Below are 26354 nucleotides of genomic sequence, written 5' to 3' on the forward strand. Positions count from 1 at the left end.
CTTCCGACTAACATGACAGCTAAACACAAAGCGCTACTAGGATAGTTCGACTGTTCGAGACACTCGTAGCCTTTGCGCCATAAAACCATAATAACAATAACAACAATGTTCGAGACACTCGCCCACAGCTTCGGAAACGCAATGCCTAGTTTTTTTCACCGTTCGTTGTTTGGCTTTCGCACTGACTTAGCTAGCATGTCCAACCACTACAGAGCGACAAAATTAGGGCTTAAAACTTACAGCGTCCGTGCTGCGACCGCAAGCCGATTGCCGATTATCAAACTTGGTTGCTCATTGTACACAGCGTCAATGCAAGCCACTGTTTAACAAGACGCATAAAAAAAAAGGTTTAAAAAATGGGCGGCTGTACTTGTTTTTCTTTTCTTTTGCTCATAATGATTTTTTTCTTTGCGCACGTGTCGTTTGCAATAAACCTCAGTTGAGAGTCAGCGCTCTCCGTGTGTGCTTCTTCAAGTGTTTCGTCCTGTATTCCGCGCTGTGCAATTCCATACGTTGTGAATCAAGACCTACTAGCCCGACTTTCCGCTTTGTTGTCGCTAACCAAAGACTCAGTACTTTCGAGATTTTTGTACACAGGTTGCTTGTTCAAAATGACAATACTCAAAGAAGCCCCACTATATTCACTGTTCTGAATGCAGGTAAAGTTTGCCCGAGCGCCGGCACGGAGCAGCATCGCTCCAGGAGAGTGGTCGGAGGGCGCGACGCTGGTGAGCCTATCCCATTCATGGTACGCACAGAAACCATTTTCTCTTTCAGATCTGTGTTTCGTTCATGTGCCGAACGGATTTTCCTACAAAACAGAAAGTTAGTCATAAATATTTATGCTGAATAACCTGAAAATGGTCGCTCATTTACGATAACTATTCCCGATTACTGATAATAGCTGTTTGAGAAACACAGTCGAATGCCTTCGATACATACATAAAAGCAGCAACTAGATAGTGAACGAGACGATAGCGAAGGTATTTTCTATTGACTAAATGTTCTCGTAAAAAGGTGTTGAATGCAATGACTGCATCCGTGCAAATGAAACTCTCGCGCATACACGCAGGCCAGCCTGCAGAAGAACGTGACCGGGTTGTCCAAGCCGTTCCCGTTCTGCGGCGCCAGCATGCTGACCGAGAAGCACCTCGTCACCGCAGCTCACTGCCTCAAAAAGTGAGTGCTCGACTCTCCACCAATCAGCACCACAGAAGGAGACTCCAACAACACGGCACCACTGGTACTCATTCCCCGTTCAGGGACCCTGCATGCTGGTGTGCAACTGCGGTATACCGCTGAACTGAGCTGTGCTTCCCCGATAATTATGTGCGTGCCGTGACGTCAAGTTGCATATTGTAAAGGAACACGCTGCACAAAAGGTCTGCGACGTTCTTTTGCATTGCAGTTGCTTTAGTTAGTCGCACGACGTAAAGATGCAAGGATCTGTTGCTATGCATTATGTATTCGCTTTACACGCGTCTAAAAACGCAGTACTATGACCCCTCAGCAAAACAACTGACCAAGCTATATACGAAAGTCCACACCGTCATTAGCTGTCGGCTTTTAACGCGGCTGCCTGAAGGCTGCCGGCTGCGAAGGCATACTTCTGAGGGCAAATACGAAATTCGCAACAGCATCTATTGGTCAATCACGACCTTGTTTCAGTAGCACGTGCGTTTATAAATTTTACGGCAGTGGCGGATTCATTTCGCACAGCAAGAGCAACAAGCTTTCGAACCTTTATCCGGCCTAATGTATCGAAGGAATACAGAAAATAGTGCACACTCCGCTATACGAGGCTGCTGACGACTCGCGCTGTTTCTGAAAGACTCGAACAGGGTAGGCCGACCACGCTCGCGGCGCGTCAGCGGAGTCCCTCAGCTAACGTTACACGTCACCCGCCACGGTGGTCTGGTGATTATGGTGCTCGACTGCTGATCTGAAGATCGCGGGATCGAATCCCGGCCGCAGCGGCCGCATTTTCGATGAAGGCGAAAATGCTTGAGGCCCCGTTTGCTTAGATGTAGGTGCACGTTAAAGAGCCCCAGGTGGTCCGGAGCCCTGCACTTCGGCGTCCCTCATAATTATATAGCGGCTTTGGGACGTACATTAAACCCAACAATTATTATTGAAGTTACACGTGAGAGGGCGTCATTCACAAATTCAAAATCTATTTACCATCCGCAATGAAGCCAGGCGGGAGCTATTTCCAGGCACCGACAAAAAAGAGTACGGTAAGGGTATTTTATTTTATCTATGTGACCTACCCTTTTGGCCTAATTTATGTTCTCTCGTGACTGTGCCAGCCTCAGTCGCCAGTCCGCTCACAACAGATTACTCTTCAACGACACACTTACTGGGTAAAATACGTATTCAGCTGTACGTTTGCCAGCTAAATGTGCTTGCTAGCTGAATGTGTCTATCTAAAGTTCACGAAAGTGGCAGTTTGGTTGCGGTAGTGATCCATAAAAACAGCTAAGAAAAGCGCAAACAGGACAATGACACTAAAGACGCATGCAGCCGCAACACATGAAAAACTTTTGAACGCGGGGTGTCGCTGGAGCCGACGGTGCCTATTTTCTTAGCTTCGTACCCTCTCCCCAACCAAAACAGGTGCCGAATTGGCTGAGTCCCGAAAGGGACTTTCTTCTCTCCCCCCCCCCCCCCTGCGGATTATCGCCCGGCCCGTCTGTCTTTTTATGAGCATCTGCGCATGCTTGTTTGACACACCCCTTTCTTGGGGCTACGTTCTTTCAGACAATAAACCAGTTGGTAGTTTGCGCTCGTTGCCTTATGTCCTGTACGTTTTCGTTTGTGTCTGTGTTCTTCACTAAGCGCACTTTTGAACATGAATAGAAGGGCAACCATCGCTGAATGATGGTTCGTGCAAAAGCTAAGCAGCAATCCGCGATATAGTTTTCCCAAATTTACTGAATCACGCAGCAGTAATTGAATTTGATGACATATTTCCAAAGAATGCTAAACTACTACCGATTAGATATTTAAACGTTTGTTGGAAGACCACCTTAAAAGTCTACAAATAAATTCCGATAGCCACGGATGCTTCCGTTAGTGATGAGAAGGCAGGAGTTGGCATTTATTCAACCGCAATAAAGTGGTTGTTTTCACTTTGAATGCCCGACTTTACACCAATATTCAAGGCAGAATTAATGGCAATTATTCTAGCATTGCGAAAACTCCCAACATATATTTCTTCAATAGTTATATCGAATGACTCATTGTTCGTATGCGCTGGTTTGACAGTACTAAAGTAATCGAGCTGCCTAACAGAACTTTACAGACATATGCCCAATCATGTAATTCTTGTCGGTTTGGTTTGGGTGTAGGTCACATTGAATTAAAATTAAATGAAACGGCGGGCACACTGGCGGCAGCATCAATTAAAGGCCCTGTTTTGAAAGTACTTAAGACCCTCTTCCAATAACACTATCGCACGATTTCAAAAATATTGCATTTAACAGGAGCATGCCAAACCTTCTGTTCTCAGCGACGCAGATTTTCAGCACCTTAGGTTTCCGTGGTACAGCACATGGTGTCAGGGGTGTAGGCAGATATTTTTTTCGGGGGGGGGGGGGGGGGACACCTCCTTGACCTGAATGGGGGCCGGGCAGGAAAGCGTGGTCTAGTGTGACTTTGTGCTCTGTATCATATGAGAAAAAAAATTCCGGGGGGGGGGGGGGGCACGGGCCCGGTGTCCCCCCTGGCTACGCCACTGCATGGTGTTGCGCAAGGCAATTTGAAGTTACCTCAACTAAACTGCGATGCAGAATACCATAACTAAGTTTTTATTTGCACAGACCTGACTTCGTTCCTTCCCCTCAATGTTATGTAATTAAGCAAATTGTAGAGCCCTTTTTCACATAATGTCCACAAATGTTACATAAACCCAGCGACAATGCCTTTATATCAGCATTTTCAACTCAAGAAGAGGCTTAATGAAAATAAGAACAGACAAGGACTGGTGATCGAAGAACACGCACACAGCGCTGTGCTGTGTTCTTCGCCTGTTCTTACATTCATATTATGTGCTTCCAACGTGCCCAAGTTTCCACCCTTCATTATAAGAAGAGGATGCGACGCTGACAGAAGTCCGATGTCTAAACGAAAGAGCGACCGATCTGCTCCCACTGATATCGGTCGGGATACGATTAGACTGTGCACGAGAAGTTCTCGGAAGAAACGGGACACACGCATCACAAACCATGGTTCGCACTATACGACACCTCGCCTATGCGGCGCTCCACTATGAAACAAAGGTCTCGTTCCCTTATCGTAGCCTGCGCAAAAGGTTTCATTCGGATGAACGGGCGGCCCTTAACCAGAAGCAGCCCAAAGCAACCACAGACTGAAGCAGAGGATGTGGTAGCGAATTTTAATGAGATAAAGGACTTGTGACGCTTGCGGGCATACGGCACGAAGCCAATAAAGCCTCAGGTATTTATGGCAGCCGTGTGGCTATACAGAGGCGAAAGAGAATCATGCAGAGCTCGGTATAGTTTAAGAGATGGCAAGTGTTCTTTCTTTCGTCATCTTTTTATGGAAAGGCTACGACCGTAAGGCACCAGTCGTATTTGCAATTGAACTCTACGGTGAGACGGAAACACTTTGCGGCTAATAAAGCGACCTCGAAAAAGTAATTAACTTTTTTGTTAAGTAACGTTGTTTATTGTCAACTTGAGCGCACTTGTTCATGTAGAAAAGTTGTAGGGCCTCACAATTTAAGTCATCTCCATGTTTAGAAATCCAAAAAATCGCACCTAATCTGAGATAATCATCATCGAACGTCAAAGCCCCGATTCAAGGAAAATCAAAACAGAGCGCGCCGGGCGCACTGCTACGTCAGACCGCAACTTCTTATGACGAATGAGTAACGAAATTTGAATGAAGACACCTGGAAAAACGGAAAGTCGTGCGAAGTATACAAGTAGACCGCTTAATCTTTGCGTGTGATGTGCGGTGGTTATCTGTTTTCTATTAAAGTATAAATCGCACAAAACAGTCTGTGTCCTGTCGCGCTGTCTCAAGAAAAAAGCCGGCAGATCCCACGCATTGTGGGAATCGATGTAATGCGAAGCAGCCAGCAAAGAGCTGCATACATCGTCTTGTATGTCACTAAGGAAAATGCGTGTCATGGTTTTCATGTTACCTCCTATTATTTATGTTCGTCTCACAGTCACGTCGCGCAATACCAATTCCGGGGTAGATCAAGCTAGCGAAACGGCCGCCAACGCACCATGAGCGGGGCACGTAAGTCATGCTGTACATGACATGCGTGTCATGATTTTCATGTTAACTCGTGTTTTTATGTTCGTCACACAGTCACGTCGCGCAATACCAATTCCGGGGTAGATCAAGCTAGCGAAACGGCCGCCAACGCACCATGAGCGGGGCACGTAAGTCATGCTGTACATGACATGCGTGTCATGATTTTCATGTTAACTCGTGTTTTTATGTTCGTCACACAGTCACGTCGCGCAATACCAATTTCGGGGTAGATCAAGCTAGCGAAACGGCCGCCAGCGCCCCAAGAGCGTGGCACGCAAGTCATGCTGTACATGACATGCGTGTCATGATTTTCATGTTATGACTTGTCATTTATGTTCCTCACACAGTCACGTCGCAAGATACCAATTTTGGTGTATATAAAGCTAGCGAAACGGCCGCCAGCGCCCCATGAGCGTGGCACGTATGTCATGCTGTACATGACATGCGTGTCATGATTTTCATGTTAACTCGTGTCATTTATGTTCGTTACACATTCACGTCGCAAGAGACCAATTTTGGTATATATAAAGCTAGCGAAACGGCCGCCAGCGCACCATGAGCGTGGCACGTAAGTCATGCTGTACATGACATCCGTGTCATGATTTTCATGTTATGACTTGTCATTTATGTTCGTCACACAGTCACGGCGCAAGATACAAATTTTGGTGTATATAAAGCTAGCGAAACGGCCGCCAGCGCCCCATGAGCGTGGCACGTAAGTCATGCTGTACATGACATGCGTGTCATGATTTTCATGTTAACTCGTGTCATTTATGTTCGTCACACAGTCACGTCGCAAGATACCAATTTTGGTGTATATAACGCTAGCGAAACGGCCGCCAGCGCCCCATGAGCGTGGTACGTAAGTCATGCTGTACATGACATCCGTGTCATGATTTTCATGTTATGACTTGTCATTTATGTTCATCACACAGTCACGTCGGAAGATACAAATTTTGGTGTATATAAAGCTAGCGAAACGGCCGCCAGCGCCCCATGAGCGTGGCACGTATGTCATGCTGTACATGACATGCGTGTCATGATTTTCATGTTAACTCGTGTCATTTATGTTCGTTACACATTCACGTCGCAAGAGACCAATTTTGGTGTATATAAAGCTAGCGAAACGGCCGCCAGCGCACCATGAGCGTGGCACGTAAGTCATGCTGTACATGACATCCGTGTCATGATTTTCATGTTATGACTTGTCATTTATGTTCGTCACACAGTCACGGCGCAAGATACAAATTTTGGTGTATATAAAGCTAGCGAAACGGCCGCCAGCGCCCCATGAGCGTGGCACGTAAGTCATGCTGTACATGACATGCGTGTCATGATTTTCATGTTATGACTTGTCATTTATGTTCGTCACACAGTCACGTCGCAAGATACCAATTTTGGTGTATATAAAGCTAGCGAAACGGCCGCCAGCGCCCCATGAGCGTGGCACGTAAGTCATGCTGTACATGACATGCGTGTCATGATTTTCATGTTAACTCGTGTCATTTATGTTCGTCACACAGTCACGTCGCAAGATACCAATTTTGGTGTATACAAAGCTAGCGAAACGGCCGCCAGCGCACCATGAGCGTGGCATGTAAATCATGCTGTACATGACATGCGTGTCATGATTTTCATGTTATGACTTGTCATTTATGTTCGTCATACAGTCATGTTACGCCATACCAATTTTGGTGTACATTCGGTTAATCAAGCGACCAGGAGAGCACAAAGTCGTAGGCGGCTAGATAGATAGATAGATAGATAGATAGATAGATACGCTCAAAGTCGCAGAAGTTCGCTAAGAAATGCTTTGCATTTAAAAGCACCGCAATGGCTGCCCCCGAGTTTTACACTGTATAACTGTACACAGCGGCAGAAAAGGCGGCTCTTTCGCGCCCATCGCGAAAGAAACCGACAAGCAAACATCACACGCGATCCGCTGGTTCCCGCGAGATGACTTTGTGTGACACGCCTTCACTCAAACTTTGCCACATATCGTCACGGGACATTTCACTCTGACGTAACAGAGCGGCCGCCTTTTCTGATTGATACGCAAACGTACCAATTGTTGTTTTGTTATGGCAGTAATACCATACGAAATATAACCGAATTATGCTTTCTATGTAGGCGACCTAGAAGAGCTTGCATGCGAGCTTGTTGATATATATCTATCGTGAAGCGCCCGTCCTCACGTGTTTTTATTCTCGTTCTCAAGCAGCGCTGTTTTTCTTCATGGTATATGTAGGTATTTGCTTCTCATATATATTTTACTGTGGCAAGCCTATATTATCTAGCTGCCACTGAAAGACGTCAAAATCATTGGAGTATGTGCGGCACTACTTTCCGAAGTGCCCGTTTAACGTTTAAACTACTTCTCTATGTTTCCAGGTTGCCTTTGCATTGGCAGTATTACTCACCTAATAGATGCGAACGAATTTAAAGAAGGTCACCTAGTCTTATCAAACAATAAGTACTTGAAGACAACAGAATTGAGCGACCGCCTGTGAAACGCTGCACTGTGTGTGTGTGTTGTGAAATGTGTGTGTGTGTGTGTCTCTCTCTCTCTTGCTCCCTCATTCCCCTCCGTGTAGGGTAGCAAACTGGACGTAGTCTAGTTAACCTCCCTGCCTTTCTTATATTCCTTCTCTCTCACACACGCACAATCACAATTACAACGTAAGCTAGAGCAAAAAAAATGCCCCCACCTCCCCGAAGGGAATCGTGAGGAAATGCGAATGCATTTCTTGCGCCGAGAGAGGGTACCGTTGCCGTCAGACATTCGCCTTCACCGACTTCTGCCATCGCCTTGAGAGGCGCCCAGCCAGCGAACGGTCGAGAGTGAGGCGCGAGCGGACGGGAGAGTGGGGCGCAGGGAGGAGAGAGAGCGAACGGCGAGAGAAGGAGCGGCGAAGCACTGCACCTACCCTCTCCTACACTCTCTCGCACCACATGCTCCGGTTGCTAGCGGCGAGGATAAGCGCGCGCGCCCGCAGCTGTTGCTATGGGAGAGGGCGCCGCGGACAACGCCGGATGCCTTACATAGCCCGACTAAGAAATGCATTCGCATTTAAAATTGATTTCTTTAGAACCTTCTGGTATCATCCGCACAGCTCTTTTTTTACTAGATAATCCCCACTGTTAGCAGGCCTTTTCACAGGAGAGAAAAAAGCGCCGCCATGCTGGGCTGCGCACGGGACTACAAAGGCTGACGTCACAGCCTCGGCAGTGCATTTTTGGGGGGTCACACCCATTTAGCGCAACCCAGAGACGCTTATGCCGGCCCCCAGGGAGCCGTCTGTGAAACGGTGAGCGTAGCCGGAGGGTAGGCGACGCTCCTACCCCGCAGCGCGCAAAGACGCTGTGGCCGGGTTCATCGACTCTCCTACACGAAACAGAAAAACAGAATTTCATAACTCTATGCAGAAAAGGCACCCAATGCAGATACAAACGTTGGTTTATTAACCCAGTCACGGAATGCGGGCCAAAAGATAATTCCAGCAACACCGATTGAGTTTACGCGTGTAGGCTAGCACACAAAGGGGTCAACGCATGCGCAGGGACGAGAAGTCTCCTGCAAAGGCAGGGGGAGGCTCACTCGTTGCATGGCCTGCGAGCATCTACTGCATCTGCCGCGGTAACCGAGGCCCAGCCAGCAGAGAGCTCGGGTTCGAGGGCTGTGACGAGCGGCCAGTGATGCCAACCTAGGTCAACGTTTTACCCCTAAAATTTCCCCCGAAAATACGCTAGATTCAATGAAAAATACCTAGATTGACATTTTAATGTCATCATTTAAGTGAATTCATCATTAAAAAAGTATAAAGATAGGTCGCCGTGTGGCCCAATTAATTTGCATCCTATTAGAAGTATAACGCATCATATTAACAGCCACTGAAGGTCTTTTCTGCATTTCCTGTGGAGTAATTGCACATAAAGGGCTTGCAGATGCAGCGAGTCGCTACAACGACAGACAAATTCGTCCAATTCACTGTGCCTACTCATTGAAGGCACAGACGTGATCATTTGGATCAATCGCAAGTCTGTAGCCCTCCTTTCTTGTACTTGCAGCCTGCGAGGTGGTGGTCAATTTCTAATTTTTCACATCTGCAATCAGCGTTGCGTGATGTCAGTAGATATACAGAACCTTCTCTTTCTTTCTTTCTTTCTTTCTTTCTTTCTTTCTTTCTTTCTTTCTTTCTTTCTTTCTTTCTTTCTTTCTTTCTTTCTTTCTTTCTTTCTTTCTTTCTTTCTTTCTTTCTTTCTTTCTTTCTTTCTTTTGACGGCTGATAGCCATTCTGTGTACTTTCGATCAGCTTCCCATGTGACCAAATGTTTTTGTCGCTTTTTTCGTTCTTATGAAAACGGCGCGACGGAAAGTCTGAAAAAAAAAAACATGGCTGATCCCTCTGTCACAGGAATCGGTATAACACGAAAGTGAATTGTGTCTTCACAGACGTAGTTGAGCGTTTGTTGTGCATTGTTTCGGCACAAGGGCGAAGGAATGAATGCTATAACAACAAATTGTAATGTCACTCGAAGAACGGCAAGCAGCTCAAAACTCGCAACGCGCTGCTCGAGCAGGAAGGACGCACGAAAAGAATACACACAGGATGAGCGCGAACTAACAACTGTCACAGCTCCACAGTTAAAGCGTGCTGCTCAAACACAAAGGAGGACGCACGCAACGAACGCACAAATATACATAGGATGAGCGCGAACTAACTGTCACTGTTGTAACTTATTTGTGTGTGAGCAGCGCGCTCCTTTCGCAAAAGCGGCCGCTGCAGTGAGCAAAGTGACCTTCGTGCTCTCTGTAACTTCAACGAAAACTTGCGGTGAGAGCACAAGACGTACAAACAACACCCCATCACGAGATAAGCGCGCGCGCACGAGCGACCACGCCATGTGGAAGCGCGCGCGCATCGCAACGCGCGGGGCGACGACCTTTAAAGCGCTCCCTTCTTTACTCCCTTCGAGCTCTTCGCGCCATCTCGCTAGTGTTAACGAAAACACGCTGCAGTGCCACCGATCTCGGAGTACCGCCAGTGGTAAATGGTGTATATAAATAGCTCACCGTTAGTATGCTGAAGAACGTGCCGTTTGTGGTCGAGTCGGTTCACGCCGCGCGCTGCGGAGCGAGGGATCGTAGGTTCGGCGACGGAACTTTTTCTTCTAGTTTTTTTTTCTTCGCCATCTGTTAGTGTATATTTTACAACGTCATATTCGTGACGGAACTACGTCAGTGGAGCCGTGGTGGACCCCGGCATAAAACACTTTCGTGTTTAAAAAAAAACAAACAGTTTTTTTTTTGTCTCTTTTGTCACGACCTTTTCGTAATAATGAATCCGTACCAACTGGCCTAATTTTCAGCCGCACTTCGACTTTCTTTCTCTCTCTCTCAAATTCTCGTGGTCCCGAAGTTACAGACATAGAGGCTTAGCGTGGTGAAGGCACGCGGCGATTGTGAACTTGGCACGTTTTCATGTGCCCTACAAGACAAAATTTATCTTTGGAAAGAAGGTGACTTTTAAGGGATAGTTTTTGTTTGTTAGGCACAATATTAATGCGACCTAACAGACAATAATGTCAAGGAAAGCAAAGGGGGTGTTATTTGTAGTAATTAGAACATGAATATGAAGAAAGTAAAGTGGACGAAAATATAACTTGCCGCCGGCAGGGAACGAACCTGCGACCTTCGAATAACGCGTCCGATGCTCTACCACTGAGCTACGGCAGCGGTCGGCGCTGACTAACACTCCTAGGTTTAAATCCATATATATATATATATATATATATATATATATATATATATATATATATATATATATATATATATATATATATATATATATATATATATACCCCATAAAGTGGACGGGAGGATGACCGCTGAAAATCGTGATTGAAAAATCGTGATTACGCAGTAATGCCTCTCATTAGGCCGCGTAATGCAACATTTCCAGAGTCTTGCAAAAATCCCTAGATTGAATAAAAAGACGCCAAATCCCTGAGAGATGTAGAAAATCCCTAGGGTTGGCATCACTGCGAGCGGCCGATAAGGGTTCGTCTCGATGACGTCTGCTAGCGCGGCGTGTGGCGCCCCGCCATCTCACCGCCAGGAGGAAGAAGCATGGCCGTCATGGCTTGCGCGGGAAGCGTATACATGAAACAAAGCCCGGCGCCGTGGGCATGGTCACATGCTGTTCCCGGCGATCGAGCGGCTCGGGGCCGGCACCACGCGCCAGCTGGGCGATGAGGCGCAAACGGGAGGCGCTCTCAATCGACACAGAGTATAGCATAAGGTGCTTATTCTTAGCGCTGCGACAAGGCGTCTGCGTTAAGACCGCTTGTCACAGCGCTGAGAAGCGCGCGATGTATCATAAAGCGGCCGCGTGCTTGGGCGCCTTTTATTTTCTGTGACGCGTCATTTAAATTTTCGACACGACTTGCCTGATTGGTCAGTATATTTACGGTGCGCGACTGTGACTAGCGCTGGCAAAACCGGGCGTTTTTGACGTCCTCTCACAGCGCTAAGCAACTCCAATCTATATGCACTATATATATAGGCAGCGAAGCTTGTTCGTTAAAGTGATTGCGTGCGCGCAGAGCATCGCTGTATTTTTTCGCCGGCGAGCGGCCGCCTATCCAACATTCCAATTATTCTGTCAACGCCTATACGTTATCTCTATCATCGTGATATTATGTCACTGACGATATTGCCTGCATTAAAAATCTTAGCACATTTTCCTACCGTCGTTGTCATCACCCGTCTCAGTCGCCATGTTCCGCTGTTCACAGCCACCGGTACACACTTGTTCGCGTGTGCTTTTCTGCGAAGTAAGAAAACAAAAAGCACTATACTAATTACAGTTATATAATCAATACATATTAGTCATCTGTGGCAAACAATTATGCACAGGCACGTAGTACGTCCTTTCTACATGCTTCTATTCAGAGCACCTGTATATAATTTTCATACTATGCCATCAGCAAGCGAATCATATTCTCGTCCTCAAACTGTGAATGGCTCAGTCCTAAAATTGTGTCGCTGTTGTAGATGCTACGATTACATATAGACACACACACACACTTAACTTTGATTTCTGTTCAACGCAGTAAAACGGCGTCCATGCTGTCGGTGAACGTGGGCGACTACAACCTGTCATCGAGCGACGACGCCCAAAATATAGTGCGTAACGTGCTGAGCTTCATACAGCACGAGGAATACATCATTTCTACGTACGACAACGACATAGCCCTGCTTACTCTCGTGGAGCCGATCCCGTGGGAGTCTCTCACTACGGTAGCCCTCCCTCCGGTCAACTCGGATCTGGCTCAAGACACCACGGTCTGCGTCATGGGCTGGGGAAGGCTCCAGTACGGTACGTCGCGCAAACACTGCATCGAACTTTTCTAAAGCCCGTAGTTCAATTGGAGATAACATCTCTAATCACAAGCTTACTGCACTGAGGAGATCAGACGGGGATTTCTCTCAACGGGGAGTGCCTCATACGAACGGTCAAAAGCCAGCTCAAAACCTGCTCGCTGTGCAGCCGTAGAGAGCGTGAGCCTACTGACCACTTCAGACGAGCCTGCAGTGTCTGTATCTGCGTCACTTTCTCTGAGCGCGATATATGGAGCAGATCGACGATGCGGCAAGCAATAGGCGGCGCTGACGATCCCCAATGCCTCGTGTTACTAATAGGTAAAACGAGTTTAGTAGCGAAAATAAACTTAGGCTATCCAGCACCAGCCACAGCATGACCTAGATAGTGTTACTGTATAGGCGATCTATGGGAGGAGCATACAGTATCAGTCCAGCAAAAGTGTTTGCCATGACGGTAGTGTGGGCAAACAGAAACTATGCAGCGACGTTCACACACGCTCGATAATGCTGGCGTGCAACTTTCGGTTTGGTTGCAGTTCGATCGAGACTCCACGGGTCTGAACCACAGAACGTGCGACACTTTCGCTTTTTGCCCTTACAACTTTCTATTTTAACACGAAACGCTTCTATGCCGGGGTCCACCAAGACTTCACTGACGTATTTCGGTCACGGATATGACGTTCATAAAATGCACACTAACGGATGACAAAGAAAAACTAGAAGAAAAACTTCCGTCGCGGGGAACCGAACCAAGACCTCTCGGCCCGCGACGATAGGTACCCGGCGCCCTACCCACTGCGCCATCGATGAACATGCACCAGGCTCCACAAACACGCCTTATATCTCTCACACGTTCTCTCTCGCACGGCGCTCTTGGTTGGCGGGGCGAGGCGGGGCGGTGCCGCAGTCTGGGGGCGTTGAAGTGAAGTACTGTGTCATGACACTAACGAGCGCCGAGAGGGAGTGATTCGGTGACGACGCAGTTAGGGCGCCTTGATGCCAGCGATGGACGCTGGCCGCCTAGCATCTAGGAGGCGCCCTAGACGCAGTTACGTTGTTCGCCTTTCGCTTCGGGTTAGCGTGTGACGGCTCGTTGTCGGAATAATGCAGCTTCCACATGCACCAAAGGTGTTTCTCCGCCGCCTACTGCTTCGAGTGCGATAGCACCGACAGATAAACCTGCTGTGATAAGCGCCACAGAAATGCAACGACGTCGACGGACGAATGTCGCACCTTCGTGGAGCAAGACAGACGCCAACGGGGAGCGGAACGCCATCGCGCGTTCACGGCTCAAGCTATAAACCTCTGCCTCCCGCGTTGCGGAAGCACAGTGTGGCAGTGTATGCATAAGCACAGGCGTAGGTTGCCCTATTAGTGGGGAGCGCACATATGTCGTTTCTCTCCTCAATTGAAGCCGCTTTGAAGGAGTGCATATTGAGTGCCAGTGTTTAGTATGTGCTTGTTGACGCCATCTTTACGCGGGATTCACCATATGCTGCGTTCAGGTATATGTTAACAACTTCAGCTACCACAAGAGTTAAATCATGATCATGGGCGGTAGTTGTCGGGATGGACATGTGCCACTAGGCGTCAACGTGGGTGCAGCCACATCAAACGGTGCTATGGTTGCCAAACACCAATAGACATTGTACAAGCTATCATATATCAGTGCACAATAAACAATAAACTACTTCTGTGAAGACACGTTTCACTTTCGTATTATACCGATTTCTATGACGGAGGGATCAGGCATGTTTTGTTTTGTTTTTTCAATAGAAATTTTGCAGACACTGAGCCGCCTATAGTTTGCAGAAAACATGCAGTTTGCAGACTTTCTCCCTGCTCCCTATCACTTCCCTGCGACCAATTGAAACACATATCTCTGCATATATTATGCAAAAGCCTTACCGTAATCAGAAAAGCCGCGATTAGAGTAAATCGCTTTGTTTTCCAGTTTCCTCACCTGGGAGGTCATCCTATAGCACTTTAAGCGCAATATCTACGCTTAATTAACGTGATTGCGTGTGGACGGTGTCAAACACGCAAACGTTGCATTGTAAGGTAGATTTCCTTTCCTAGCGTTTTACGGGGCAGTTAGTGTGATACGGCGCTGCGCGCACGTAAATAGTGTGGTTGCTGCATTAAACATTCAGTGTTAAGTGACGCTCGACCTTCCTGTGTTTTGTCTTTTTTTTTTGTCCCTGTCTGTTTGCGCTGCGTTCAGGTAGGGTCAACTTCGGGCCATCGAAAGAATCGAGGAGCTGACTGCAAGGCACTGTCTGGTAGCCATTCCTCACTAAGCCAAACTGACTGAACAAAGTCGTCTCCTCTTTCTCCCCAATTAGCAGAAACAAGTCACTATATTTATTAGAATTTATCGATCGCCATTTTTGCTTCAATATGCGTTTTGCTTGTTTTCACCACATATATTTCTCTTTTTTTATTTTTTATTTTTTTGCTTTTTGCTTTCAAGAGCCTTTTTATGTTCTCCGCTGCGGTGTCCCGAATGTTCGACTGAATGTCCAAGCTGTGCTACTCCTCCAAACCAAAAAGAAGTCGCTCAAGGCGGCTTGGGGTAGAAGCCAGCGTCTTGGTTCTCGCATTCTAAAACTTTCTACTGCGGAGTTGCGCAAAGGTTCGCCATATTGTGAACAGATATTATGCGGTAAAGCCGCCTCTCGTTAGCGCAGGACAGTTGAAGGCATGAAATATCGTGGCATGACCAAGGATGGCATGCATGTATGACATGAATGCCAATACATGTAAACATGAATAATACGCATGCGCATATGAATGACAAGAAATTGACAACATAACGTTAAATAACATAACGTTCAATTACCCTTTATGTACGTTCGTGGGCGGGCTTGCATGTGTGCGTGTATATATACACATGCAAAATTGAAAATTTTCGGGGGGGGGGGCCTGGCTACGCCAGTAGAATGTTTAATAAAATTAGTCAGGACGCTCACATTTATGTCTAAAACCAACGACGCAAACATGTATCCAAGGCTGGCCAACGATACTTTGCAATTGTATATATCATGATAAGATACAACTTACAAGGTATTCGGTAAACATGTATTTGAGATACAGATACAAGACGCTATCACAATTATTGTAACCGATACAATACTTTCCGTGGGTATCTTAAGATATTTCGGTACAACTGCAGTAAAAAAAAAATTGCATTACAGATCTTTATAATGTAGAAACAAACGCGTGTACACTGAAATGTTTGCTTGGAATTTTTTAGACTCCGACCAACGTTGTTTCATACGAATTAAATGTCTGTCAGTATCTGAAATGCTTGTATTTAGTACTCAGAGTACAATATTATCACTCCCAAACAATTTACTGAGGTTGCTGTAGCTGCTTACCATGAAAGCTCTTTGTAAACTCCGCCGGCAGCGGTTTTTGCTTGTCGCTGTTGTGACCGATGGGAGACGCTGCTCTGCTCGCCGACCAACTAGCGGGTCGCCATCTGATAGCAGGAACATCAACAAGAAGCCTCCGCACGATGGCTCAAATAACACTCAAATATCACCGTTCACGCCATGCCACATCCCCGGACAGGTTTACAGCAGCAACAACGCTGGTAGCGACATCTTTTTTTCTTTTTTTTTTTTGTGGCACTTCGTGAATGCAGGTAGCGCATAAAGCTGCAGTGCCCTTTGATATTCTGCTCATCCGCTGGCGTAAAAAGTCCGTTAGCGACGTATTCATTAACGTGCACTCCTTTTACGATTCTAAATCTGCAAGCATTTCTACGTCGATTCAACGAGAAAAGTGTCCGTCCCACGCAAGATGATCATCGCTATAGAGAAATAACCTATAAAAAGCCGGCAGATCCACGCATTGTGGGAATCGATGTAATGCGAAGCAGCCAGCAAAGAGCTGCATGCATCGTCTTGTATGTCATTGAGGAAAATGCGTGTCATGGTTTTCATGTTAACTCCTATTATTTATGTTCGTCACACAGTAACGTCGCGCAATACCAACTTCGGGGTAGATCAAGCTAGAGAAACGGCCGCCAGCGCACCTTGAGCGTGGCACGTAAGTCATACTGTACATGACATGTGTGTCATTACTTTCATGTTAACTCGTGTTATTTATGTTGGTCACACAGTCACGTCGCAAGATACAAATTTCGGTGTATATCAAGCTAGCGAAACGGCCGCCAGCGCACCATGAGCGTGGCACGTACGTCATGCTGTACATGACATGCGTGTCATGATTTTCATGTTAACTCGTGTTATTTATGTTCGTCACACGGCCACGTCGCAAGATACCAATTTTGATGTATATCAAGCTAGCGAAACGGCCGCCAGCGCCCCATGAGCGTGGCACGTAAGTCATGCTGTACATGATATGCGTGTCATGATTTTCATATTAACTCCTGTTATTTATGTTCGTCACACAGTCACGTCCCAAGATACCAATTTTGGTGTATATCAAGCTAGCGAAACGGCCGCCAGCGCACCATGAGCGTGGCACGTAAGTCATGCTGTGCATGACATGCGTGTCATGATTTTCATGTTAACTCGTGTTATTATGTTCATCATGCAGTCACGTCGCGCAATACCAATTTCGGGGTAGATCAAGCTAGCGAAACGGCCGCCAGCGCCCCATGAGCGTGGCCGTAAGTCATGCTGTACATGACATGCGTGTTATGATTTTCATGTTAACTCGTGTTATTTATGTTCCTTACACAGTCACGTCACAAGATACCAATTTTGGTGTATAGAAATCTAGCGAAACGGCCGCCAGCGCCCCATGAGCGTGGCACGTAAGTCATGCTGTGCATGACATGCGTGTCATGATTTTCATGTTAACTCGTGTAATTAATGTTCCTTACACAGTCACGTCACAAGATACCAATTTTGGTGTATAGAAATCTAGCGAAACGGCCGCCAGCGCCCCATGAGCGTGGCACGTAAGTCATGCTGTACATGACATGCGTGTCATGATTTTCATGTTAACTCGTGTTTTTATGTACGTCGCACAGTCACGTCGCGCAATACCAGTTTCGGGGTAGATCAAGCTAGCGAAACGGCCGCCAGCGCTCCATGAGCGTGGCACGTAAGTCATGCTGTACATGACATGCGTGTCATAATTTTCATGTTAACTCGTGTTATTTATGTTCCTTACACAGTCACGTCACAAGATACCAATTTTGGTGTATAGAAATCTAGCGAAACGGCCGCCAGCGCCCCATGAGCGTGGCACGTAAGTCATGCTGTGCATGACATGCGTGTCATGATTTTCATGTTAACTCGTGTAATTAATGTTCCTTACACAGTCACGTCACAAGATACCAATTTTGGTGTATAGAAATCTAGCGAAACGGCCGCCAACGCACCATGAGCGGGGCACGTAAGTCATGCTGTACATGACATGCGTGTCATGATTTTCATGTTAACTCGTGTAATTAATGTTCCTTACACAGTCACGTCACAAGATACCAATTTTGGTGTATAGAAATCTAGCGAAACGGCCGCCAGCGCCCCATGAGCGTGGCACGTAAGTCATGCTGTACATGACATGCGTGTCATGATTTTCATGTTAACTCGTGTTATTATGTTCATCATGCAGTCACGTCGCGCAATACCAATTTCGGGGTAGATCAAGCTAGCGAAACGGCCGCCAGCGCCCCATGAGCGTGGCCGTAAGTCATGCTGTACATGACATGCGTGTTATGATTTTCATGTTAACTCGTGTTATTTATGTTCCTTACACAGTCACGTCACAAGATACCAATTTTGGTGTATAGAAATCTAGCGAACGGCCGCCAGCGCCCCATGAGCGTGGCACGTAAGTCATGCTGTGCATGACATGCGTGTCATGATTTTCATGTTAACTCGTGTAATTAATGTTCCTTACACAGTCACGTCACAAGATACCAATTTTGGTGTATAGAAATCTAGCGAAACGGCCGCCAACGCACCATGAGCGGGGCACGTAAGTCATGCTGTACATGACATGCGTGTCATGATTTTCATGTTAACTCGTGTTTTTATGTACGTCGCACAGTCACGTCGCGCAATACCAGTTTCGGGGTAGATCAAGCTAGCGAAACGGCCGCCAGCGCTCCATGAGCGTGGCACGTAAGTCATGCTGTACATGACATGCGTGTCATAATTTTCATGTTAACTCGTGTTATTTATGTTCCTTACACAGTCACGTCACAAGATACCAATTTTGGTGTATAGAAATCTAGCGAAACGGCCGCCAGCGCCCCATGAGCGTGGCACGTAAGTCATGCTGTGCATGACATGCGTGTCATGATTTTCATGTTAACTCGTGTAATTAATGTTCCTTACACAGTCACGTCACAAGATACCAATTTTGGTGTATAGAAATCTAGCGAAACGGCCGCCAGCGCCCCATGAGCGTGGCACGTAAGTCATGCTGTGCATGACATGCGTGTCATGATTTTCATGTTAACTCGTGTAATTAATGTTCCTTACACAGTCACGTCACAAGATACCAATTTTGGTGTATAGAAATCTAGCGAAACGGCCGCCAGCGCCCCATGAGCGTGGCACGTAAGTCATGCTGTACATGACATGCGTGTCATGATTTTCATGTTAACTCGTGTTATTATGTTCATCATGCAGTCACGTCGCGCAATACCAATTTCGGGGTAGATCAAGCTAGCGAAACGGCCGCCAGCGCCCCATGAGCGTGGCCGTAAGTCATGCTGTACATGACATGCGTGTTATGATTTTCATGTTAACTCGTGTTATTTATGTTCCTTACACAGTCACGTCACAAGATACCAATTTTGGTGTATAGAAATCTAGCGAAACGGCCGCCAGCGCCCCATGAGCGTGGCACGTAAGTCATGCTGTGCATGACATGCGTGTCATGATTTTCATGTTAACTCGTGTAATTAATGTTCCTTACACAGTCACGTCACAAGATACCAATTTTGGTGTATAGAAATCTAGCGAAACGGCCGCCAACGCACCATGAGCGTGGCACGTAAGTCATGCTGTGCATGACATGCGTGTCATGATTTTCATGTTAACTCGTGTAATTAATGTTCCTTACACAGTCACGTCACAAGATACCAATTTTGGTGTATAGAAATCTAGCGAAACGGCCGCCAGCGCCCCATGAGCGTGGCACGTAAGTCATGCTGTACATGACATGCGTGTCATGATTTTCATGTTAACTCGTGTAATTGATGTTCGTTACACAGTCACGTCACAAGATACCAATTTTGGTGTATATCAAGCTTGCGAAACGGCCGGCAGCGCACCATGAGCGTGGCATGTAAATCATGCTGTACATGACATGCGTGTCATGATTTTCTTCTTATGACTTGTCATTTATGTTCGTCACACAGTCATGTTACGTCATACCAATTTTGGTGCACATTCGAATAACCAAGCGACCAGGAGAGCACAAAGTCGTAGGCGGCTAGATAGATAGATAGATAGCAGGGGCGTAGCCAAGGGGGTGGTTGGGGGGGTTCAAACCCCCACCCCCGAAATTTTTCGATTTTGCTTGCGTATATAGGCACGCACACATACAAACGCACGCACGAACATACATAAAGTATGGTTGAACCCCCCCGAAAAAAATTTCTGGCTACGCCCCTGATAGATAGATAGATAGATAGATAGATAGATAGATAGATAGATAGATAGATAGATAGATAGATAGATAGATAGATAGATAGATAGATAGATAGATAGATAGATAGATAGATAGATAGATACGCTCAAAGTCGCAGAAGTTCGCTAAGAAATGCTTCGCATTTAAAAATACACTAATTTTCTTGGCGGTGCTATGTTTCGAACCCACAGGCGCCCGCGCTCCGAAAGCGAGTGTCTCAGCCACTGCAGGGCTACACATCCGCGTTCGCAAAATGTGGATATATATGAACCACGTAGATGCCTTCTGCCCACGGTGCAAAACAAGCGTAAACGGAGAACACTTTCTATGAAACCTTCGTTAAATTTAGTGTTGGCAGAATAAAAGCCTTCTCTAGGACACCATGTACAGCCGACATTGAAGATTGTAGACACATAAAAATTTAGACTGTGCGAAAATTGAATTCCAACCTCGCGTTTATGTAGCAGCGGGATGCGCCTTTTGAGGGGCCGACGCTGACGAATGTCATAGAAACAAGATGCCGGCCGAAAACAACGTTCTACAGGCAAGGCCTACAATAAAGCCCTATACGCTTACGTATCAACTCCCAAAAGAGATTGTGCGTGGATTTCTTCTTTTCCTGCGAGAAAGATTGTGTAACCCAGAAAAGTTTCATACGTATTGTAGTGACACAAAGCGTCGCAGGATACCGTTGCTACTTACACGACTGCCACCCATAGATCCGATTACCCGGTGATTCATAACAGTAAGAAATTTTAGGCTGAGCTAAAGAAAGATTATATCGAAGTTAAATAGAAAGGCCGTTTCGTAAACACTATCGCAGTGAATGCGTAGAAACACGGTATACAGGCGGCACCACTAATAGCTGGGACATTTTAACATATTGTCCACTCGCCTGTTAAGGTCGCAAATTATAAGGTCGGATAATCGGAAATTCAGTGCATGTGCTCTTGGGGACGCTCATGAGAAAAACAGGGCATTTCGTTTGTTTCTATAGTCCCCTTACTAACATAACATATTTTGGGTGCTGGCTAGCCAGGTTCTAAAGCTGGGGCAATGTCCCGCGCCGTAAGCGTAACCTTAGTTCCAGAGGCGACCGCTACAGGCGCAGCTCGCGCGAAAGAGAAGTCTTCTTCCTCTTGTTCTTCGAGCGCCTTGATGATGACATTAACGCAGGCAAAACCACATATAGCACAGCCAACTGCCGCATGCGTACGCTCGTGCGAAAGAGAAGTCTTCTTCCTCTTGTTATAAAGCATAGCCAACTGTAGCATGCGGCGCTCGCTCCACTCCGGCAGTGCGCTTCGATACTAATAACATGAACGAAGAAGACAAGGCGGCGGAGCGGAGGGCTCGCAAGACAAGCATGCGGGCTCGCCGCCAAGACCCTGCGGTGAGAGCTCGCGAGGCCGCAGAGAGACGTCAGCGTCGTGCGGACCCCGAGATACAAGCCCGAGAAGCCAAAGCAGCGCGGAAGCGGCGGCAAGAGAACCTCGAAGAGGTACGGGAGCGGGATGCAGCGGCCAAGCGCCGAAAGCGGTCGCTACCTGAAGTTGGTGGCGCCGACGCGCGCTTCAAGCGCGATTTCCTCGACCACACGGTCGGCCACAGCTGCAAGGTCTGTGACCGCTTGTGGTTCGACAATACCCTGACCGCAATTGCTACTATAACAACGTGTGACGTCTTTATGCGACAGTAGATGAATTTTATGGAGCATTCACGGTTTACCCGATTATCTCCGAGCCAGCTCCTCAATCATCATTCACTTCGTGGATATGGCGTGATTTTTTCTCATAATTTCCATTACTATAATAAAAACTCACCATCGCTATTTTACAAAATCGTAAATTGATTTTTTACTGTATACTCCAGGCATGCCAAGATTGTTTTATTTTTGTCCGGAACGTCACCTTGACATTACAGGAAACTCAAATATGTAAATATATCAATGAGGCAGACAGTTTAAGAATAAGAATAAAACAAAATCTATTATAGCAGCATGTTACAAAAGACATATTGCAGTAAACGCACAGGTGAAAAAAAAAAACAATGAAGAGAGCTGGGAAATGTACGGGATGCAAAAATGTAGACAGCTAAGAAAGCATTTGTGCTAGCAAATAAATTATGATTTAAGAAGCTCTTCGAATAAACATGACGCAGTACACCAAAGCATACTCTGTTAGGTAAATTATTGTTCTATGATATTTAGCATCAGTGCCTGTTGGAGATAGTTGTTAGTCTTATTCGCATGTAAAGCAGTCTCATCGCATATAAGTCAAACTTACATCTACAAGATCCTTACCAATCGCTGATGTGGGAAGCAGATGCGCAGACTTGTTTCTTTGTGACGGTGGGAGCGCCGCCACGTGACTCTGTTCCGCCTGTAGGAACGCGCAGACCTCATCGTCTCCCCTCGCTCTAGGGCTCTGGCGTAAAGATAAAAGAATCTCACTGCTCTAGCTTTATTCAGGTTGCTTAGTGACAGCAGTATCAGCTTGAGAAGCGGAGTTCAGCCAAAGTTTATACTTGACAGCAGTATTACGTACCACAAGATACACGATGCATGTATCAGAAATACAGATACTGATACACGTGTTGTCGGACGCATCATGATATAAATACAAGATGCCCAAATAGTATCTAACATAGTATCTCAGATACATGTGTCTTCGATGCTGCCAAGCACTACGTGTATCTATATATGACAAAATTCGACTGTCTTAAACAATCAGAAGTGCTTGACTTCACGAAAATGAGCGAGAGCATCTATGTAAATTCTTTTTGCGTGGGAAGGCGATATGACTGTAGGTGGAGTTTATATTTATTATTAGGTTGTAAGGGATGCATAAGATATATGAATGTGACTTGCAATTTGACATGCCACTCCTTCTTGCACGCCATGACAAGCAATGCTAAGCGCTGCATACTGACGCGTGATGTATGCATGACATGCAGCCCATGCATGCATGTGCAATATACCAGTGCGTATACCACGAACATTTTGAGTGTAATAGTACGAAACGCGTAGACTCGCTTCCCTGTAGCAATTCGGACGCGACTGTGCTCGACGAATGACATTGGAGCGGCTCGTGGAAAAAAAAAAAAAAAAGATATTCGTAACTCTGGCTCCCTTTGGGATGCAGCAACTCTGATAGCGCCATGCGGCAAGAACTATCTGGAAGCGGAATGCGAAATACTTTACCACGACTAAAAATTAATCTCGCACTGTGGGGTCTACAACCCAGATGACATTTCGGTGCTGTTTCAAGAAACCGCGTATAGTCGAAATTAATCCGAAACGTTCCGCAAGGGCGTCACAGACGCTCATTCTCCTTGCGGTTGGAGCTACCACGAGTCGCTGAATGAACGCCCGAATGTTCTCTTCGCGTGCTCTGCTCGAGCGCCTGGATGACGGCTCGCCACAAAACTTCGTTCACGCTGACGAAGAGAGTCGATCGTGGTACATGGAGAAATAAAGGCAATAATTATTTCTCTTTTGTTTGCTCCTGCTCAGCGAAACAACGTAATAATAATAATAATAATAATAATAATAATAATAATAATAATAATAATAATAATAATAATAATAATAATAATAATAATAATAATAATAATGATGATGATGTCACGCCAGAGCTCAGAAGACAACATAAGGGTTGACATCGATGTGCCTGCGTCCCTCATAATCATATCGTGATTTTGGGACGTAAAACCCCAGCAATGATTATTATTGGTGCGCCGAAAATTAAGCGAATACGTTTGTTCATTGTACAGCCATCAAGCAAGATAACGTCTGTGAAAAACCTGCCGACAGTGTTGCTCTGCATTTCTTTCGTGACCATTACATTCCATCCCCGGAATGAGACTGTCGGTGCAGGTTTCACATAGTTCGGAGTGTCCCTTGCAGAGGGCGCCAAGCCGACCACCCTGCAGAAGCTGTGCATGCCCTCAGTCAACAGGACCGAGTGCCAGCGGCCACTTACGCACAAAGTGAACGAGAACATGATTTGCGCCGGCGGCCGGGAGGGCCAGGATGCATGCGTGGTGAGTGCCCAGCGATTACACATGGTAACCACGGCTTTCTGGGAAAAAAGATTGTTTCGCCCAAAGCAGGGAAATAGTTTGCACAACTCCTGTACTGCACTGCCGCTGTGAACGTCTTCACTCGAGCGTTTCATTTTGTACAACACAGTCGCCGGAGTGAACTACACGCGAAGCCTTGTGGGCTTCTTGGCATCCTTCAGTGTCAATACTAGGTTAACCCTGACCGCGGCAACTGCATTAAGATAACAACGAAATGCAAAAGCGCTATCACGACGCGCGTGAACGCAAGCGCACTTCTTTATTAACTGTTATCGCATCTAGCTTTACTCATGCATGACGTAAGAAAATCTTACCGTCATGACGCTGTGATAATGCCGGTGACGTCATATACAATATTTAAGACCAACTTAATTTTTTTTATTATCAAAATTAAAATGTTTTCCTACCTCAACATGCATAATGTAATATTCTCGCGTAAATGTGGCAGAATTGATACAACTTGTGTTGAAGCACTGTTTTAACGAGGCTATTAACTAGAAATACGTTAAAGATAGGCGCTATAATAAGGCGGACAAAACTGGTGGGAATTAAGTACATAAACTTCCCACCGTGCTGTACGTTGTATACAACGCAAGAGTCCTCCCGAGCAAGACGTTCGCGATGCCGGTGACTGTGCAGCTCCTCTATCGAACACATTATGCACCGCTCTGAATTATATCTTCCGATGCATCAACAGCTAGTATTTTTATCAAGATTCTAGCTACGATACATCGATTTTACGTCCGCTGTAAGCTACAATGCACCGCATTTGTTCGCTCTTTAGTTGATCTAAAGTTATGTTTATGAAATCGTGACATTTGCTTTTAATGCATGATTACTATAGATCTGGTCATTGTGCTGATAATAATTGTTGGTGTTTAACGTCCCAAAATCACGATATGATCTCGTCGTAGTGGAGGGCTCCGGAAATTTCGACCACTTTGGGTTCCTTAACGTGCACCTAAATCTAACTACACGGGCCTCAAGCATTTTCGCCTCCATCGAAAATGCGGCAGCCGCGGCCGGGATTCGATCCCGCGACCTTCGGGTCAGCAGTCGAGCACAGCTCACCAGACTACCGCGGCGGGTGTGAACGTTGTGCTTGAAGTCTTCAAGTTTATCGATTTCGAGCTTTGTTTGAAAATAATAACATCATAAATATATCGCTTTAAACAAAAATAGAGTTTATTTTTCCTAAATACAGCAAGTTCATTCGGTTTGGTTCGGCGGTTACCTAATGACAGCACTTCGATTCGAATATGCATAACACATTTAGGAAATTGCAGGAGACGCCTAGCTAAAACTTTAGGTATGATTGACACTTGTCACGCGCTGTCTGTGCACGAAGAATGACGCGTGTTGTGTACTATACGTGTGTGTGTTTTTTGTGCGTCTTTCTTGGTGTTCAGACAGCGCGTCACAAGTGTCAACTATGCACTACCAACTGGCCCCTACTCTGGCCCTTCTAGCTTTAAGTATCAATCAAACGCCTTTGGAGCAATCTTTCGACGCACACGTATACATTCTCCCCACGCGGTTTAAATGTACGGGAGGATTGCCATCGATACCCTCTCAGTACATTCGACATGTCAAACTACCGACGAAGTGTTCTGCGCACCCCCGTAAGGTTTGCGCTTCCCGTTAGGACTTGTCACCCTGGTTCAACGCATATGTATGTCGCGCACCGAGCCGTAGTGTTGCCGCCATTAACGAAATGTCGTTTTCAACTGCGGCTAGCGAAGCAACCATGGCGCATAACGTATTTATTCGCAAGATACCTTGCGTTATTTTCGAGCGGGCAGTGAGCGTCGTTTTGAAGCTGCTCTAAATGTGCTCTGGTAAGACGACGATGCGCCCTACCAGGAACGCCATTCTAGCCGCGAGAGGACGCCAGGAAATGGCGACTCCGCCTTGCAGTTTTCGCTTGCCGTGACGCCATACATTTTAACGGCGTCTCCTAGAGCGTACG

General features: G+C 46.3%; 1 protein-coding gene across 1 annotated transcript in view; it reads left to right on the forward strand.

Annotated features, from left to right (window-relative positions):
* The window catches only part of LOC119379359 (coagulation factor IX-like), a 91929-nt gene that overhangs the window by 52337 nt on the left and 13238 nt on the right, over positions 1 to 26354 (forward strand). The window contains exons 3-6 of the mRNA XM_037648667.2: positions 660 to 748; positions 1073 to 1179; positions 12406 to 12671; positions 24210 to 24346. Coding sequence (XP_037504595.1) covers positions 660 to 748; positions 1073 to 1179; positions 12406 to 12671; positions 24210 to 24346 — 599 coding nt within the window. The remainder of the gene's footprint in view (positions 1 to 659; positions 749 to 1072; positions 1180 to 12405; positions 12672 to 24209; positions 24347 to 26354) is intronic.

This window comes from Rhipicephalus sanguineus, chromosome 1, assembly GCF_013339695.2.
Source record: "Rhipicephalus sanguineus isolate Rsan-2018 chromosome 1, BIME_Rsan_1.4, whole genome shotgun sequence".
Classification (NCBI taxonomy): domain Eukaryota; kingdom Metazoa; phylum Arthropoda; class Arachnida; order Ixodida; family Ixodidae; genus Rhipicephalus; species Rhipicephalus sanguineus.